General features: G+C 36.7%; 1 protein-coding gene across 1 annotated transcript in view; it reads left to right on the top strand.

Annotated features, from left to right (window-relative positions):
• The first annotated feature begins 10,065 nt into the window (after positions 1-10,065).
• The window catches only part of LOC110462629, a 23,505-nt gene continuing 13,997 nt past the window's right edge, over positions 10,066-19,573 (top strand). The window contains exons 1-8 of the mRNA XM_021516683.1: positions 10,066-10,242; positions 10,970-11,130; positions 11,420-11,512; positions 12,085-12,243; positions 14,312-14,482; positions 14,697-15,222; positions 17,813-18,027; positions 18,331-18,444. Of these exons, the coding sequence (XP_021372358.1) occupies positions 10,080-10,242; positions 10,970-11,130; positions 11,420-11,512; positions 12,085-12,243; positions 14,312-14,482; positions 14,697-15,222; positions 17,813-18,027; positions 18,331-18,444 (1,602 nt within the window). The 5' untranslated portion in view covers positions 10,066-10,079. The remainder of the gene's footprint in view (positions 10,243-10,969; positions 11,131-11,419; positions 11,513-12,084; positions 12,244-14,311; positions 14,483-14,696; positions 15,223-17,812; positions 18,028-18,330; positions 18,445-19,573) is intronic.

Below are 19,573 nucleotides of genomic sequence, written 5' to 3'. Positions count from 1 at the left end.
CCTTGAAAGCTGCAGTAAAGGGTATAGATTGTTGTAAAATATTATTACTCATATGATTTTGTGCATAGAATGCATCAGTCGCATGTATCTCCTTTCAAATTCAGGATTGAAATGTGTAACTTCTAACCATCCTACCTTTTGATGTGTCTGATAAATTGCTGTTTATCTCAATTACTCTATAAGTTTATTGTCAATTTGTTATCCTGTTTTACCATCAATGATACGTTATATCGTAAAAAAATGTGCAAATTCATATTTTTATTTTTTCATTGCACACTAAACAAAATTTTAGTTGAGTATGATAATGCATATTCTTGTCCAGAAATGGAACATTTCAATTCAGATGATGCTGGATTTTTGCAGATCTGTACCTTCGACTTGCTGATGGTTTAATTCGATTCAGATCTTCCTTTTTTCTTAGGTCTTGAACTATTTTATAGCCATGTATGAGTAATGGACACTAGATGTCCGTCCTATAGCCATGTATGAGTAATGGACACTAGATGTCCGTCCTGTCATCTATGTATGCAATACACAACTGTGTGTTTCTCTAACGATGATTCCATGTCATCTCATCAACACTTATTATGTTTATCTATTTAATATTAACATGTAAATAGTTTCTGTAAGATATATGCTTGAGTATATATTAAAATTTATATTAATAATGCTATCAGCAACTTGTTATATGCATTTACACTCTATTTAACAGTTATAAATGATATTTTCTGATAGTCTACGTGTCTCTGTTGGTCATTCCCCATTATACCTGAATCTCCCAGGTTTGTGTTAACTCATCACTAACCTTATGATGTGGCAGAAATTTCAGACAGAACTATTAAACAATCATGTCAATTTGATTTATCAACAAAGTACAAAGGTCTCCCTGGTAGAGAGTGTAGCTTCTAATTATTAATGTGAAACAGGTTGCTAGTTGAGTGAGACCTGTGATGTTGGCGTTGTTATAGCTTGGTTGCCTGATGTGTATGTGGATGTTTTACAATTAGGCCACAAGCTGATGTGAGCAGCAATGTTTTTGTACTATTTCAATGCATATCATGATCACTGAAGTGTTTGTAATACAATATCAGGTTTATTGAAAGGTTTGTAATACAATGTCACAGTCACTGAAAGGCTTGTAAAACAAAATCAGGATTACTGAAGTGTTTGTAATACAATAGCACAGTCACTGAAAGGCTTGTAATACAAAATCAGGATTACTGAAGTGTTTGTAATACAGATACCTTAAAAAACAGGTAATTATTAAGGTATTTTGGTAAGTGATGGTACTGTAGTTACTTGTATGTTCATCCCTATCAGTTCACACACAATATCCATACAACATTCCTTTTATACCAGTCACTCCTCTTGTGTTTAGCCATTCTAGGGTCAGGCTACTGCAGCTTGTTTGTGTCTTAAGTGTTTCATAATTTGTTAAGCCTATATTCCATCTTTGTGTATTGCAGAGTTATCTTCTCTTGTGAGCAGGGAATGATTGTTACGTCATTGGTTTGTGCGAGAAAATTACATCGTTTTCTCAAAAATTGATGACGTTACTCTCACAAACAAGGGACATAACAATCAATACCTGCTCCCAAGATAAGATAACTCTGCAATACGCAAATACGGAATAGCTACTCAGTAATCATTACTTTTTCCTAGGCCATAGGCTTTCGCTTGTAGATAATTTTATTGAAGATCTTTGATGGTTTGTGTTGTCTTGGAATTGGTAACTTGACTTTTTTTCCTTGGACGAGTTCCTGAACTGTGAAAGTGGTTGTCGGTGTAATTGATTTATGTTTTTTCTGAGGACTTTCCATGGTTCCATTGATAGGTACAGCTGGTGAATCGGTTACAGTGAGGATTTCCCCATAGTTGATCCTGCTATCAGCAGTTGAGCAGAGTAAGCCACCGAATATTATTTCACTATTGATGATGCTATCCAACATTTATGCCGATTCTTTCATTGTTTTATTTAGCTTATGTAAGCTGATTCATAATAGTTTTTGAAAGAAATCTTGATAGTGCTGTGTGTATTAGATGACACCATTCCATGTCCATTCACTGTAACGTGACAGAACTGTAGCATTGTCGGTGTAGTTTGTTACATCAATGAGGGCTATGCTTAATTGACATTCATCCTCAGTGATGGTCACATTCAGTGCTAGTTTATTCTAAGGAGAAACATGTCTAGATATGGATTGTAAGGTTTAGTCTTGTCTTTTGTATGTTTAATGCTGTCAGTATCAATTCAATTTGCTAACAGATACTAGTAACAATTTTATACAGGTAGGGATATATAAACAACAGTTATATGCTGTTACATTCTGTAAGAAATGGTGACCAGTATCATAGTTGTGAAACTTTGACAGTAAGTGATGTTTGTAGTTTCAATTTACATGTACATGTAGTGTTCATGTTTAAATTGCTAATATCGAATCATTGACCAAAATAGCCAAACAGTTAATATAGGCTCAACTTTCTGCACAATCAAATCGTGTACTATCACTAGACCATGAAAAACCATGAGTACAAATGATCAATTAACGCTTAGCAAATTATGAAATAAAAACTGCTTTTCTTAATGGAAAGATTTATGAGGACCCATTAAATCCAGGACTTTAATGTACTCTATTAATTGGCTTGACATTACTGTGCTTTATTCTAGTAATGGTGTTATGTAATGCACATTAATGACAGAATTTATCAGAAGTTTTGATGATGTAAATGACCATATTTAATGAGCATTGACAAAAGAAATATGGCTATTAAAAACAGACTAGCTTTGAATTAATGGCACAGAAATTATCTATTTAATATTCAATGACCATTTAATTTATTCTGTAAGAATAAAAATGGTTTAGATCTTCAACACAAGATAAATTTAATGGCCATTAAATTGCTTATTAATGATTAAAAAAAAAAAATCAGGGAAAACCCCCCAGAGGATTTGGAAAAATTCAATAGCCACATTGAGCATGCTGATGAAGAGGTAAGGCTAATTAGGTTTACCTATTAGCTAAGCATGACCTTTTGACTTTCACTGTGGTTCTCTTTAACTCCTCCAGGTTGAGATCTTCCTGTAGTGTGATAGATGTTGGATGCATTAGATATGTATTGAAATTGAAATAATGAACTTTATAATACAAAGTGTTTAGAAATGTTGGATAGTTAGACAAATCATTAAATATTACACAGTAGTACATGTATCATACTGTATTACATTTAGTTAGCACTAAATTAAAATAGAATCGAAACATTGTCATGATACACATGTTTCACTAGATCATCAATAAAGTTGGTATTTTAATATTACACATGTATTTCAACTGATTAAAATTACCTGTTAAATCATGAATTTGTTGTATATATTTTCGTCTTTGGTAAATATGTTCAGTCAACAGAAATGACCAGTGAGTGGCAGTAGAAAGGAAATAATTTAAATTCAATCTTCTAAAATATAATGGGCGGGCGCGCGGCACACATAAGTTTACGCTCAATAACTGAGTAATTTTGAATGGATTCATTTCAAAATTAATAGGAAGGTTCATTGCCATGAAAGCTCGGACAAGTTTGATGACCAAAATTATTTGCCTGTTATTTACGCAGTTATGGGCCTTTGTAGAATTGCCGAAACAGTTTCCGCTCAATAGCTTCAGTAATTTTGAATGGATTCATTTCAAACTTAATAGGAAGGTTCATTGCTATGAAAGCTCAGACTATAGTAAATATAGCAAATTTTTCTTTAAAATCCTTCTTCTTCTGTAGGAATGAAAGGATTTGTATTTGGTGTGGAGCATCCTTGGGTAAAGGGAAACCAATTTTGTATAAACGATGGGTCTGGCCCCCCTGGGGTCAGAGGGGCAGGGCCCAATAGGGGAAACATAGCAAATTATTCTTAAAAATCCTTCTTCTTCTGTAGGAATGAAAGTATTTGGTCCATATTTTGAGTGGAACATCCTTGGGTAAAGGGAAACCAATTTTGTATAAACCATGGGTCTGGCCCCCCAGGGGCCTGAGAAGCGGGGCCCAATAGGGGAAATATAGCAAATTCTTTAAAATCCTTCTTCTTCTGTAGGAATGAAAGGATTTGGTCTGAAGCATCCTTGGGTGAAGGGGATCAAATTTTGTATATACCGTGGGTCTGACCCCCCCCCACCACCACCACCACCACCACCACCTAGGGGCCCCAAAGGCAGAGCCCTATAGGGGAAACATAGCAAATTATTCTTTAAAATCATTCTTCTTCTGTAGGAATGAAAGGATTTGGTCAGAAGCATCCTTGGGGGAATGGGATCCAATTTTGTATAAACTGTAAGTCTGGCCCCCAGGGGCCTGAGGGGCGGGGCCCAATAGGGGAAACAGCAAATTATTCATCAAAATCCTTCTTCTTCTGTAGGAATGAAAGGATTTGTTGTGGAACATCCTTGGGTAAAGGGAAACCATTTTTGTATAAACGGTGGGTGTGGCCTTCCTGGGATCTGAGGGGCGGGCCCAATAGGGGAAATAGAGGTAAAACCTTTATAATCCTTCTTCTACCATAGGGATCAAGGGATTTTATCCTTATTCAGTCTGGAGCATCCTTCGGTAAAAGGGACTCAATTTCCTATAAACAGCGAGTGTGGCCTCCCTGGGGGCAGAAGGGAGGGGCCCAATAGGGGAAATAGAGGTAAAACTTCAAAATCCGTTTTTCACGCATAGGTATTGCTTTGTCGGCGGCGGTGGCGTCGTCCGAACAGAGGTTTTCGTGAGATAACTTGAGTTTCCTTGGGCCGATCAAACTCAAACTTCATGTAGTGCTTCCTTACCAAAAGTGCTTGATTGGGATTGCTTTTCAGGTCCAAAGGTCAAGGTAACTGTTACTATAAATAGAAACTTCACTAAAACTGTATACTGGACGGCTTCGATCTACCACTTGACCCACCGTGTATACCTCTGAAATGCCGTCTTACTCCAAATGTTATTGACAACACTAGCTGTTTAACATCATAATCCACAAGTTTATTCATTTATTTATGGGAAACCATCCGACAAATCATACAAATTAAACTTGGAATTGAGACAATGAGTATCCATAGCAAGTTCCTTAAAACTCAGAGTATTCTTCCCAGAATAACAGATTATACAACAAAATGATGCCATCCAAAAACATAATCTATGATTATTGCTTACTTTTAACATTATTTCTTGAAATGAAAAGTGTGTCTGTTTATCTATTAGCTTTAAAATCCTTCTTTGACCATCGGGATTAAGGGACATTTTATCGTTATTTAGTCAGGAGCATCCTTGTGCCAAGGGGACTCAATTTTGTATAATTGGCGGATATGACCCCCTAGGGGTTAGGGGTTGGGCTCTGTTTGAAGTTTGTTCTTGCTATATCTCTAGTACTGGATGGATCTTTCTGAAATTTCATATGACAGCACCTACCATGGAGTGGTATATCTTTACTTCATACCAATTATTTTAAACATATTCAGGTGAGCGATACAGGCCCTCTGGGCCTCTTGCTTGTTTTTGACATAATATTTTTCTATTTACTATGAAGAGGTACATTGTATATTTTTTGGAAAAAATCTGTTTCATATTTACTAATTCAAGGTGGGTAGGGACAGGTTGTGTATCTAGTGTATGTGTGTACACCATCTCATGTATGTGTGTACACCATCTAGTGTATGTGTGTACACCATATAGTGATGTGTGTACACCATGTAGTGTATGTGTGTACACCATCTAGTGTATGTGTGTACACCATGTAGTGATGTGTGTACACCATGTAGTGTATGTGTGTACACCATGTAGTGTATGTGTGTACACCATGTAGTGTATGTGTGTACACCATCTTGTGTATGTGTCTACACCATCTAGTGTATGTGTGTACACCATCTCGTGTATGTGTATACACCATGTAGTGTATGTGTGTACACCATGTCGTGTCTGTGTGTACACCATGTAGTGTATGTGTGTACACCATCTCGTGTATGGGTCTACACCATCTCGTGTATGTGTCTACACCATCTAGTGTATGTGTGTACCCCATGTAGTGATGTGTGTACACCATCTAGTGTATGCGTGTACACCATCTAGTGTATTTGTGTACACCATCTAGTGTATATGTGTACACCATCTAGTGTATGTGTGTACCCCATGTAGTGATGTGTGTACACCATCTAGTGTATTTGTGTACACCATCTCGTGTATTTGTGTACACCATCTAGTGAATGTGTGTACACCATATAGTGATGTGTGTACCCCATGTAGTGTATGTGTGTACACCATGTCGTGTCTGTGTGTACACCATGTAGTGTATGTGTGTCCACCATGTAGTGTATGTGTGTACACCATCTCGTGTATGCGTGTACACCATGTAGTGATGTGTGTACACCATCTAGTGTATTTCTGTACACGATCTCGTGTATGTGTATACACCATGTAGTGTATGTGTGTACACCATCTAGTGTATGTGTTTACATCTTGTAGTGTATGTGTGCACACCATCTCGTGTATGTGTGTACACCATGTAGTGATGTGTGTACACCATCTAGTGTATGTGTGTACACCATGTAGTGATGTGTGCACACCATGTAGTGATGTGTGCACACCATGTAGTGATGTGTGTACACCATCTAGTGTATGTGTGTACACCATCTAGTGTATGTGTGTACACCATCAAGAACTGCACGGAACAATCTTTCTCAAATGCCATATGTAGGATTAATTTAATCCTTACTTGTGGAAGTGAAATTTTCAGACTGGCCAAAAGAGTAGATAGCTGCCAGGTAGCCATTTTGGATTTTGAAAGTAAGCTCGTTTTGCTGTTTCTCAGAAAGTCCTAGAGAGAGCTCAAGCTCGTTCCTGTACATGTACATCCCTTTTTGTGCATGGTCAGTTATGGAAACAAACATACGAACGAGAAGTCTGCCAGGCGGTCATGTGGACAGTTGGTTATCGCTATTTCTCAGAAAGTGTTAGTTTTTTCAGAATTATTATCTTGGCCTCCCTTGACTTGGTTCTTAGTTATGCATATTTCTGTTTCAGTCTGATGGAAAAAAGATGACCATCAGGAATACATCGTTGATATCACCATTGAATATTGTTACAATGTATCGTTATTTCTCAGAAATTAAAATACAGATCTTTCTCAAATTCCATACATCGGTTGTTCTGTATGTGACCTTGTTTTCATAATTCATTGCGCGTTTCAATCTACTGAACAGACGAAAAATATGGTTGCTATAAGGTAGGACAGATGGCAACCTCACTTTGGGAGGAGAATGTCAAACACAGCAGCATTACGTTTTCAAAACTTAACACAAGATCGATTTACAGTTAACATAACTCAATCCAACAGACGTCCTTAAATGACCTTAGCTGTTTATAAGACTCAATCCAACAGACGTCCTTAAATGACCCTAGCTGTTAATAAGACTGAATCCAACAGACGTCCTTAAATTACCCTAGCTGTTAATAAGACTCAATCCAACAGACGTCCTTAAATAACCTTAGCTGTTAATAAGACTCAATCCAACAAACGTCCTTAAATGACCCTAGCTGTTAATAAGACTCAATCCAACAGACGTCCTTAAATGACACTAGCTGTTAATAAGACTCAATCCAACAGACGTCCTTAAATGATCCTAGCTGTTAAGGTTAAACAAAATTAAACCAAACCAATCCAACAGACGTCCTTAAATGATCCTAACTGTTAATAAGACTAAATCCAACAGACGTCCTTAAATGATCCTAGCTGTTAATGTTAAACAAAATTAAACCAAACCAATCCAACAGACGTCCTTAAATGACACTAGCTGGTAATTAGACTCAATCCAACAGACGTCCTTAAATGATCCTAGCTGTAAAGGTTAAACAAAATTAAACCAAACCAATCCAACAGACTTCCTTAAATGACCTTAGCTGTTAATAAGACGTTAAACAAAATTTAACCAAACCAATCCAACAGATGAGAGCGAAAAGAAAACAACAATGCAATAAGATGAAAGAAAATATCAAGCTTATATAGAACTTATGAATATCATATAATTACGATGGTGGGTACACAGGTCCTTCTGGTATCTCTGGTTTTATCAATCTAAGTAAAGAAATATCTACACGTCGCTTTGAGGTCCTATTTGTCCTGTTCACAGCCAAATTTGAGTGCTTGAAATTCAGTATATTGTCAACGGATATGCCAATATCGTTTTCACTGTTGTCCTATTTTAGGTCTGCTTCTGTTGAAGTGTAGGTCCTTTTTGAGCTGCTTACAATTGCCTGGATAGAAACTTGATTGATATTTGTCCAACTGCTGTTGATGTTTGACAAGATCCTGTTGAAGATTTCCGTTCTTTCTCGTTTTGTTTCCTTGTTTATTTTTGCATGATGTGCAACGAGTTCCTCTTCATAAAGTAATTCATTGGTACCTTGTATAAAGGATAAATAGGGTTTGCACTAGGACGCTTCCTTGAGGTATTATGTGTGTAGCGTTTCTCCAGCCTGGGTCCGTATTCATGAAACCGTTCGCATGCTCAAGCATGGATTATATCGTTAGACCAACTTTCTTTTAACAATCGATAAAAAAATCAAATGTAAACATTGGAAACAGTATTCGGCGGCTTTAAGTCTCTTCATTTCCCCAAAGATTGTTGACAAAATCAGATTTTATTAATTTATAACCGGAACAAGAATTTAGGCTTCATCATAAAATACATGCTTGAGCATGAGAACGGTTTCATGAATACAGACCCAGATGTTTGTTTACCGATATATGCTGTTCTAGTGATGACATCCTTACGCCATTTATCGGACATTTCAGTTTTCCTAAAAGCAGAAGCATTCTATGTCGGATGGTGTCGAAAGCCTTCACGAGGTCCATGTACACATCATTCGAACACTTGCTCTATCTTCCAAGATCTCTGTCTTGGGTAGCTGGAGAACTGTAGAACATCCTTTGGCAAACCCAAACTGCTGATTTCTCAGGAGGTTATTGGTGCCTATAGGTTGTCAATAACCACTCCTCTGACACTCTGCTCAGTCAATTATTATAACACTTTTATTAAGCTCATCGGCCTATAGTTCAAACACGTCGTTTACCCGCCTTTACATAACAGGTGGTGAACCTGTTTTGTAGCCAACTACAGCGTTCAACATGATGATCTGGTAAAGATGATTGCAAAAGATTTTAAGAAAGGAGACCAATGGTACTACAATACCACTTCTATTTGTTTAGTATTGTTCACCTGTTATGTTGAAATTCAAAATCATTCATGCATAACATATTTCTGAATGTCATGTTACGAATTGAAAGTACCATCATTTATGTATGTTAACTTAAAAAGTTGTGTTTGCTTGGGATTTGAAAAGACATCGTCACATTTCTGAGATAGATTTATACAGTCGTCGTACAATAAACGTTTTTTTTAATGATAGTGTAGTGTATATGAATAAATACCCGTTATGGTGTTAATTATATATCAGCACACAAATTGGTTAATCACTCCTGTTCTCTGGCCAGAAAGTGATTGTCTTGAATACTGCGGTTTTTAAACTTCAATATTTCTGAAAACCCAGAAATGCGCTGCAAGAAGCTACCTGAAGCTTTCCATTGGTGTCGACAACTATATCAAGACTAGTTCGATCCTTTGTGTACATCAAAAGAATCTCGCGGTCACGTAACGGTAAAAAATGACGGGCTTTGAAGTCAGGCGTCTGTCGATCTTTGTAATCTTCGAAGGACACTGAGGTATCAGCCTAGCGATTGGTCTTTTTTTTTTTTTTACCTGAATTTATCTTCGTGCCTTCAATTTTGCTTCTATCAGAAATCTATCACAGCTACATGTACTTCAAGGGGTGCAGCGGAGAGAGAAAGAGAACGTAATTCCTGGAAATGCAGACCTTGAAAGTCTTTGCCAAGACTTGCCGTATTGCATATCAAATCATGATGCCCGTCCTCAATATTTAAAACGAAAAGCAATGGTCTTACCGGTTTGGCCGATATACTCTTCCGTAACTATTTCCGTCATACTCGACTCCGATTTTAGCAATCGTTCGCTTCCGGTAATCTAGCCTGTCGGTTTTAGTGGTTTAAGATGGCGGAATCAACCGCTAAGAGAACGATCGCGAGTGCCCAGACGAAGACAGGTCAAGTTCGCGAATTTTCATCAGATGAAGATGCTTACAAGTTCATATCTGATGAGGAATCTAGAACCTACAAGAAATATCAAAAACCCCAAACTGTTCCAAACTTTCACGGTAATAATGTGCAAAAATGTCGATATATCAGTGTAACTGTAAACGCTAAATGTTATCTACCCAAGTACTAACGCTTTCGGTTTGACCACAGGTGCTCGTTTCGATCAATAGATCATATGACAACAATCTTTATAAGATCGTTTCGTTATTGATAATGTGGTACGATAACACGACCATTTTAATGTTTTTTTTTTACTTATTATGCAGATTCTTATTTAAATATCTATTGATCGATACGTGCACTTGTGTATCTTTGGAGATTTTATAAGTGCAACTACTGACATGCATCTTAAGCAAATGGACTAGGCACACCATTTCTTAAGCTGATTTTCCCTAATAGGAAACCTTTATGGCTAATATTGATAATAAGAATACTAAAATATTCCCTTTCACTATCTTTTATCTTTTCTTTTCTTGGCCTAGCAACCACTATCACATGACATGATCTTCAAATAGATGAAGGTGGTCTTTACTATGTAGATGTCAATGTAAAAAAATAAACATTGTGATAAACATGATCATGATCATATCTATTATAGCTCAATGTGATATAACCTATTCAATATGCAATCAAATCAATTAGCAATGGTAGTATGTAATCAGAATATCTCTTATTGGTTATCATGCGATTTATTGAACAACTTTTGGTTGTAAACAATTAACTGAGTTGTGAATTATATCATTGTTATGTTTCAATTCGCTGTGCACATTTTTGTTATTTTGATAGATAATACATCTGGATGTCATATATGTTGGGATGATGTCAACAATTTCAGTCGATGTGGATCTAGTTTGTCATATGACGGTATTCCCTTCATTATTTTGGGGAATGAAGAAATGGCATGCATACAAGATCCTTGCAAGGGAAATCGAAAACGAAAATTAATGGTAATTATTACTGTATGTCGCATATATTTTAATGTAATGTTTTAGGGATAAATAATTCTCCTTAGACCAAAGAAAGAATTTGTTTCCGTAAATTTGTATATAGTAGTATGAACTTCCAACTGAAGGTCAATACTGAACAAGAATTCTCAACTGTTGTTCCATTATTAGTAACCTTCCAAATTAACATTTGTTCTTCCTGGTTTGGTCAAATATTAACTTCTCAACATGAACATATATGTATCACTACATTTGATATATTTATGGAAATTATTAACGATTATATTTACAGAGTGATGGTGATCACGATTATGGGGTACTGGAGAAAACAACCTGTCTAGCACGAGTTAAGATATGCAAGATTATCAAATTTCCCCAATTCAAGGTAGGTACATTGTTTATATAGCTGTTGAAGTGATGCATTTTAAAGATCCTTGGAAAGTAAAATATTTAATTATAATTTGATAGCTAGTATTTTAGTGAGGTTTGGAGACTATTTTATTTTTTGGGGGTTGTCAGAAACAATACTGAAAAGTCACAATAGTCGAAGTTGGTTAAAAATGAATAGATATTGGTCATCTTTTGAAGGCTTTTTATATATGTTTTGGATATGTACAATTAATAGAATCAACAAGGGAAATACAGTTGTTCTTGACTAACATTTTCAAGCCTTGTTGCAACCTTTAAGCTACTTTAATATCTAGGTTAGTATGACTTAATTTAATCAATAACTAAGAATTTTAACCTGCATAATCTTAAAGCTGGATCAGAAATGATAAGACAGTTTAAAGAGTAGTGGAAATTAACATAGGTTTCATTTCATTCACTGGATTGTCCTGAACGATTGATGTTGTGTTTTTTACCTTTACATTGGTCCTGGGTCCAGACTTTCTGATTGGCCAGTTGTTAATTAAAAAACCACTAACAAACTAGCAAACACTTTTCTTTTTGATACAGAATAAAGGTAGAGACACAAAAGGTATGAGGACAATTTTGTCTGAGAAACTGAAGGAACTTTTCAAACAAGAGACAACAGTAAAGGAGTACAAGGTGTTTGTGAGAATGCCAGAGGAGGATGAGCATGATTACACTCCTCCACCAGAAGTAGAAATAGAGGTATCTACACTCTTAATATCTTCAATAACTAGCACCTTATTTAGTTTATAGAACACCAAAGTTTCTACTTTAATCCAACAATATTATAGATTGGAGGCAGGGTAGTCTAGTGGTAGGATGCGGGGCTCGCGACAAAGGGTTACAGGTTTGCTTCACAGCATGGCACTGTGTTATATCTTTGAGCAAGATACTTTACTCCGCTTGTTCCAGTCTACTCAGCTGTAAATAGTACAAGGTTGGGCAGTGCTAGAATTGTTGAATGCTAGCTGTGAGTGTCATAATGGCAGCACCGGCTGTATGCTCCCCAGGTAGTTGAGAAAGATATTGGCTTGTTGCAAAGGCCCTATAACCACGGTTAATAATTTGTGAACCGCTTTGAGTCGACCTACGAACTAGATTTTGATAAAGCGATATAAAAGAACCTCAAATTATTATTAGCTCATCTGGTCCAAAGGACCAAGGTGAGCTTATGCCATACTGTGTCGTCCGTCTTCCGTTCGTCGTCTGTGCGTCAACAATTTCTTCAAATGACTTCTTCTTCTTAACCACTGATTGGAATTTAACTAAATTTGACTGGAAGCATCCCTAGGTGTTAGGTATTCAAAATTGTACAAATGGTAGGGTTAAAACCCCAGGGGGCTGAGGGGCGGGGCCAAAAAGGGGACAGTTTGGCTATATTGCTATAAATGACTTCTTCTGTAGAACTGTGCAATGGATATCAATCATATTTGGTCAGAAGCATTCATCATGGGAGGCGGGGATTCAAACTTGTACAAATGGTGAGGCTGAGGGCCTGGGCCAAAAGGGGGCAATTTGGCTAAATTGCTTTGAGCAACTTCTTCTCTACCACTAAAAGATGGACATCATCCATATTTTACTGGAAGCATCCCTAGGTAGTGGGGATTCAAAAGTGTACAAATGGTGAGGCTGAGGGCCTGGGCCAAAAGGGGGCAATTTGGCTAAATTACTATAATGACTTCTTCTGTAGAACTATGCACTGGATATTAATCATATTTGGTCAGAAGCATTCACGAGAAACGGGGATTCCCTTGGCTAAGGGGTGGGGCCAAAAATAGTTTATTGCTAAGAAATGGTTGAGATCCCCACCCTATAACCATATATACAATTGCTGAGCATGAACAGAAGAATGCACATATGCTTCCAGGATTGCCCAGGGTTCTAGCCCCACCCTTTGAGTCATATATATAGTCCCTGGGTCATAACTTTGAAACAGTTGAGATGCCCACCCCAAAACTGTATATACAAATGCTGGGCATAAAGGGACGAATGCAGTCATGATATAAGAATTGACCCCAGGGTCTGCCCACCCTTGGGGACTTAACCCCTGGGTCATAACTTTGAAAAGGTTAAGATCCCCACCCCAAAAACTATATATGCAATTGTTAGGCATAACAAGACGAACGCAATCATGATATTATAATTGATCCTGGGGTCTGGCCACGACCCTAGGGACCTAGTTTCTGAATCACACCTTGGAAACAGTTATAATCCCCACCCCATCACCATACATAAAATTGCTGGGCATGAAAAATCGAATACAGATATAATACAAGGTCTGGCCCATTCCCTTGGACCTTATTTGGTGAATATTTTACCATAATTACTTTTGATATCCAGGTGAGCGATACAGGTCATCTGGGCCTCTTGTTATTATCATTATTATTAATAGATGCCTTAAGCTTTCATTTTACGTTTCTTAGGTTCTATCAGTGCTGTATCTATCGAAAGAATATATCAATGTAATTGTGAAATTTGAAACTGAAATATTGACTGACTTGTGTCTATTAATAGGGCTCATTTAATTGAGTCAGGTTCACTTGGAAGTTAAGCTATCTGGTTACCCAAAATGGAACATTTCATCTTCAAGTCAGTTTAAGAAAATAACCCAACTGTCTTAATTTCAATAATTTGAATAACTTTAAAATGTAATTACAAAATGATTAACTTTCATCCTGTACCTCAAAGACTTAGTATATCATGCAGCATACATTATAAATTGTTTCAGAAGACAAAGCATTGAATTTATTTACTGAGAATTTCCTTCTAGGGTCCAGTTAAAATTCCATTAAATGATCTACTGAAGTCCCTCCCTAAGAAATTGTTAGGAAGCATGGTAAAACAGGAGCCGATTGAGGTTCAAGACACCAGAACTGATGCTATGACGATTACAGGAGCAAAGGAGAAGGTTGTGCAGAAGTGTGACATAGGGAATGTACAGGTAGGTTTAAGTACCTTTTATCATATACTTGCTTCGAAAAAGAGGATTTTTATATAATATGATATAGCAAATATCCTTGGGCCATAATAACCCCCTCACCTGTGCTACCCATTGTTGTACCCTTTTATCACATAGCTTGACCCTTTATGAAGTTGCACCCCTTGGAGACACCTCTTTTGAAGAAATTATCGAAACTCCTTGTTTTTCTCAACAGCATACTAAAGGGGAAATAGACCTGGCATCTACCTCACCAAGGAACATAGCTGCCACTGCTCTGGTTTCCATGAACACTGTATCAGCAATACCTAAACAAGTTTCCCTCTCAGCAATGTCTTCACAGACTACGTCAGAGTCTCAAGTGGCCACGTCATCAGCACAGTTGTTTCTGTTAGAAACACAAGGCCAGATTCCAAAGTATGTAATGTTAAACACAACACAAGTTGACGTGGGAGAGAGAGCGCCAAATACGATGACACCAGTACGAACTGCCCAGTCAGCCAAAAAGCCAAGAATGAGTTTTAATGGGAATAATGATGTGACAGGTGCAGTTGCGTTACCAGCAAGGACAGTGAAGCCAGTGCCTTGGAGAGGTATAGAGGGCAGCGTGACTGTGTCTGATACCTGTTTCTACACACAAGATAGAAATGTCATGGAAGAATGTATCCAGAAATATGAAGATGAAACATACAGTGTATTTCGCTGCAATAAAACCACAAACACTAAAGTTTCAGAATTGATAGGTAATAGTCGTATTATGTCTATTTTAGATGTTCAAAAGTGTTTATTTTCATGTTATAATTTGTTGGACCAAGTATGACTCAAATACGTTTTCAGTCTTCCGCTGGTTCCTGGGAGAGTATTATTGGTTTGTACTCATCCGTCCATCGGCAGTGTTTGCTAGGGGCATATCGTCTATACTATTTTACCTGAAGAAACCAGATTTTGTATGAAAGTACATCTTGGGATGACAGAGTGCCGAGTTTTAGAAGTAGGTCACTGTGACTTCTGTGTTGATAGGCTGTTAGAAATGTAATACAATAATAACGTAACGTTAATGATGCATGGTTGACATTACATCAATGCATTATTGACTTAATTACATCATACAGTCCTTATAACTGGGGAATTCCTAGCTATGTCTCAACCTGAGGGTGGGGCATAAGGATACCTCAGACTAGGAAAGGTGTGGATCCTGTTTAGGGTAAGGCCAAATAAAAATATAGCTGGGTTTCCTGTTTCCCGACCGACCCTATTTTTTCATGCCGACCCTAATACATTTTATTGGTTTTTCACAGTAATTACAATGCATTTATTAACTGTTTAATCATTCAAAGTGTACAGATAATTTGCTTTGCATTTTATTAGTATGGTCAGTGTCAGAGTTTTATTTGAAGATAGTAGCTAAGTAGCCATGAATATGGTATTAGTTATATCATAGGAACCGAGCAATATGTCAGTTAATGTACTGGAGGGGCAGGGCTACTTCTCGAGCGCATAGCGCGAGAGATGTAAGCTCCGCCCCTCGATTACGATAACTGACATATTGCGAGGCTTATGATGTAACTGACTTGTTGCATAAAGTGTCATGTAACAATTTAATAGATAAAGTTTGGTTATTATAAAAAAAAAGTTTGCAGCATGTCAGACTTCGTCTCAAAATCAAGGCCAAGTTTGGCATACGATGACTTTGACGACCTGGACGATACATTCATATGTCTCGGTTAATGACGCGCATTGAAAGTGACCCAGAAAACCGTACTGAAAAGTGTTAGTAGACCTAACTCCTGCCTCTCTCAGCGATTAAAGATGAGCCAGAGGAGGAATAAATACCTGTTAAAAGCCGCTTCCCGGATCCCGTTGGAAGGAGAAAATGGTATACAATGAGGGCGCTAAATGTCAAAATAGTAATAAGCCTACTTATGTAAATATTACCCGGTAACAAGCCTACAGAAAAGTACAAGGTCCTATTAACTGATATTTATAATATGGCCAGTGTTTCACAATTGCCTTTTGTCTTTTAATTATAAGACGGACTAGTTCATGCTAAAAGTTGTAAGTTACAAACGGAAAAAAAGATAGACTGCGGAACCTGGAAAGGTGAAATTTGCTAGATCAAAGGGAAATTGACATATCTATGCGACAGTTGTGGTTATGATATAGGTTGGGATCTGTAGATTAGTGTGACTGTCTGGGGGGGGGGGGGTCCAGTCTGTGATGTCATCAGTGTTTGTGCCTTCAGCTGGTGCTGACCCCTAGGCCTGGAGACAAATTTAGCAGGATTTATGGCCAGTTTAACCTAGTCTATTTAGGTCGAATTTTAGCAGGATTTCCGCAGCATCAACAATTTTAATTTATCAACATTTTTATTGTAGCAGGATTTAGCTAAGGAGTAGATAGTAAGGTAGTTCAGATTCGGAGTCGAAGGAGGAGAAGAGAGTTGGGTTGGGGAGTCTGAGGAAGGAGGTTGAGTTAGGGAGACAGAGTTGAGAGGTCAAGAGATGCTAAAGTGAGAATTAGGAAGTTAGTTATAATATCAGTTTTAGCTGTAGTTTGTAGATCTGTGTAGTTTTACAGTTTATAGTTAGAGATAAGTTTGGAGATTAGAGATTGAGCTCGCAATAGTGAAGACTTGTATATTTTATGGTGGATTAAAAATCTTGTGTTGTAAATATAGTGTAAATATAAATGTACTTATTTTGTTGTTCAATTAATTTGAACTGGTGGCAGTGGAAATTGAGAACAGAAAGCATCAGTAATACAAAAAAGAATGTAACACTGGTGACCATCAGTGGAGTTTGGATTTCTAAAAACTAGCGTCCAACAGTACTAGTAGGGATAACTTGGAAAAGTGGTAGCACTACTGTAAATTACGTTGGTTATTCCATAAATATTTAGGTGGGTCAAATAATAATTTACTTCAGTAAGTCGTTTGGGCCTGCTCAACACATAAACTAGGAATGCATCTGTGTATTTATATTACATGAATCAAAAATTACATATTTGGTGCCTTTTATACTTTACTAAAACAATAACACATCTTTAACATTCACAGAGGTAATCAGGAGATTTTCTTCACCAGAAAAAAAATAAAATAAAAAAATATAATAAAATGTTTTTCCTACCTACCTACCCTATTTGTTTTGAGCGGAAACAGGAAACACACATATTTTTTTATTTGGCCTCAGAGAAATTACTGTGTTAATTCAGCTTTTGTTTCAACCCTTTCACCTGGATTAACTTTTATAGATTCTTCCATACTTTAATCTGGACAAGTCCATAGTTGGTCTATAGGAGTGTAAGGTTTAAATATGATTTAAATTCTTATTCCAGAGGTATCAAGTTTGGACAATCATCGTGTGCGATGGTGTCCTCTCAGTGAACAGTGGAAGCCCGCCGACTATGTGCCTGATAATATCCCCTACTTGGTATTGAGAATAGAAAGTCGAATGTGTCGCTTCAGTAGCAAGCTCAGATCGAGTAAATCAAAGAAATTGAAGAAGAAGGAGTGGTGTGTGTCATGTAACAGACCACCAGAGGAGCAGAAGGTGGGATATTGTATACATCATTTAAGTCATATAGAGAAGGTACAGGTACACACACAATCAATAATGAAGTTATAATGCTTATTGTATATACCTACAAAGTAATTGTGGGATATGTTATTATTTTCCAGTCATCAAACATCAAAAGGAATGTTGGAATGCCACTGGCCTATCCTTCAGATCCAGAGAAACACAGTTGATGGGATTAATGTCCTCTCTCTTGGGCTTCTTATCTCTGTGACTTTTATACCAATATATTCTTTTTTTCTTTTCATTGAATAAACTTTTCTTCCACTACATTTTTAGAGTAGCACAGATGTATGTACCTGCAGACTTCGTAAGACACAGAAGCCAATGCAGAAAATGCCTTGTCCAGCTGTTATTGCCATACACACCATCATCAGATATTCAGATTTCAGGGTAAGAAAGCATTGTCATATTTACACCAGGTATATATATCCCCATTTGATTTGGATATAACATAAATTAAGATGTTATATGAAATTATTGAATAGCCAGCCACAGGTTTTTTGATCTCTTTGACCTCAATTTCCTAAAAAAAATATCTTGTTAGTATTATCATACTTTTCTATAATTATGAAATGAAAGTAGGTGAATAAGTGATATATGAGGCATCAGAATTCTATTATTGCTCTGTGACCAGGGCCATCGTATTTTTATGAGAACAGGTATTCCAGAATATACATTTTTTTTCATGCAATAAATACTAGAAATTTTATCTGATGTTGATGACCCCTTATCTGATGTTGATGACATATTATCTGATGTTGATGACCCCTTATCTGATGTTTATGACATATTATCTGATGTTGATGACATATTATCTTATGTTGATGACATATTATCTGATGCTGATGACATATTATCTGATGTTGATGACACCTTATCTGATGTTGATGACCCCTTATCTGATGTTGATGACCCCTTATCTGATGTTTATGACATATTATCTGATGTTGATGACATATTGTCTGATGTTGATGACATATTATCTGATGTTGTTGACATATTATCTGATGTTGATGACATATTATCTTATGTTGATGACATATTATCTGATGTTGATGACCACTTATCTGATGTTGATGACATATTATCTGATGATGATGACATATTATCTGATGTTGATGACCCCTTATCTGATGTTAATGACATATTATCTGATGTTGATGACATATTATCTTATGTTGATGACATATTATCTGATGTTGATGACCCCTTATCTGATGTTTATGACATATTATCTGATGTTGATGACATATTATCTTATGTTGATGACATATTATCTGATGTTGATGAAATATTATCTGATGCTGATGACATATTATCTGATGTTGATGACCCCTTATCTGATGTTAATGACATATTATCTAATGTTGATGACATATTATCTGATGTTGATGACATATTATCTGATGTTGAAGACCCCTTATCTGATGTTGATGACATATTATCTGATGCTGATGACATTATCTGATGTTGATGACCCTTATCTGATGTTGATGACATATTATCTGATGTTGATGAC

This window comes from Mizuhopecten yessoensis, unplaced genomic scaffold (assembly GCF_002113885.1).
Source record: "Mizuhopecten yessoensis strain PY_sf001 unplaced genomic scaffold, ASM211388v2 scaffold10815, whole genome shotgun sequence".
In the NCBI taxonomy this organism is placed as follows: domain Eukaryota; kingdom Metazoa; phylum Mollusca; class Bivalvia; order Pectinida; family Pectinidae; genus Mizuhopecten; species Mizuhopecten yessoensis.
This window is presented reverse-complemented; position numbering and strand designations above follow the sequence as displayed.